The sequence below is a fragment of the Hylaeus anthracinus genome, unplaced genomic scaffold, assembly GCF_026225885.1.
Source record: "Hylaeus anthracinus isolate JK02 unplaced genomic scaffold, UHH_iyHylAnth1.0_haploid 11982, whole genome shotgun sequence".
NCBI lineage: Eukaryota > Metazoa > Arthropoda > Insecta > Hymenoptera > Colletidae > Hylaeus > Hylaeus anthracinus.
This window is the reverse complement of record NW_026534330.1, coordinates 12,257,603-12,258,441: the sequence shown is the minus strand read 5'-3', so window position 1 is coordinate 12,258,441 and position 839 is coordinate 12,257,603. Positions and strand designations below refer to the sequence as shown.

General features: G+C 47.9%; 1 protein-coding gene across 1 annotated transcript in view; it reads left to right on the top strand.

Annotated features, from left to right (window-relative positions):
* Nucleotides 1–228: 228 nt before the first annotated feature.
* LOC128886443 (mucin-2-like) overlaps nucleotides 229–839 on the top strand; it is an 18,256-nt gene continuing 17,645 nt past the window's right edge. The window contains exon 1 of the mRNA XM_054141378.1: nucleotides 229–336. Coding sequence (XP_053997353.1) covers nucleotides 312–336 — 25 coding nt within the window. The 5' untranslated portion in view covers nucleotides 229–311. The remainder of the gene's footprint in view (nucleotides 337–839) is intronic.

The window sequence follows — 839 nt, the reverse complement described above, 5'->3', positions numbered from 1 at the left end:
TAAATGCGAGAAGAACCCGAAGACGAGCCACAGCAGGCCATGAAAGGACATCTAAGCTAGTCGTTGAGGGATCTCCGAATTTCTACGGAGGCGCGGTCGAGATTCCACCTCCGAGGGATGACTCGAGCCAGGTGAGAGGTGGAAAGCGAAAAGAAAGGCAAGAGGGACCCGTGATCCCTTCCACGGGTCGAAGAGCCCGAGAAGAAGACTCTGGGAGGTGATCGTCGAGCTCGCAGTGCATCGGCTGCTCCACGGTGGGCGGACGTTCGACGTCGAACAGTTCCTCGGGTACTCATGCAACGTGCAACAAAATGCCGATCAGCCTACGTACTCTGTGTAAGTGCTCGATTTTCAACGCGAATCGAATTTCGCGCCTCGAAGGCCAAACGCGTCGCGCACGTCGCCTTTCGTGAATCGAATTACTACAGAACCGCCTTCCTCGACAAGTAAAACCTGATCATTCCGTTGTTCGAGTCGCTCGAGAACCATGTTACTGATCGTCGATAGGCGTTGTATTTCGTTGGAAGTTGCTGTCTTCATTACTAAACGGATGTTTGATTTATGGTGGGACTTCAGTTTTGACGAGGTTTGAAGGTAATGTGTGGTTCTTCGCGACGAACTCTGGAGGGTAGTTTCAATGTTTAGTTGGGGTTTGGGGAAATTCAATTGTGTGAAAGTGATTGGATGGTGAGGGTTTAATAAACATTTTATATAAAAGACGTTTCAATTGTTGAAATTTAGGATTCTTTATTCTTTGTCAAGGTACAATATTCGATGGGGAGGACGTTGAAGTTCGTATCTTGTCGTTCGATATTTCTCTGTGGTTTCTCAAAGGTTAC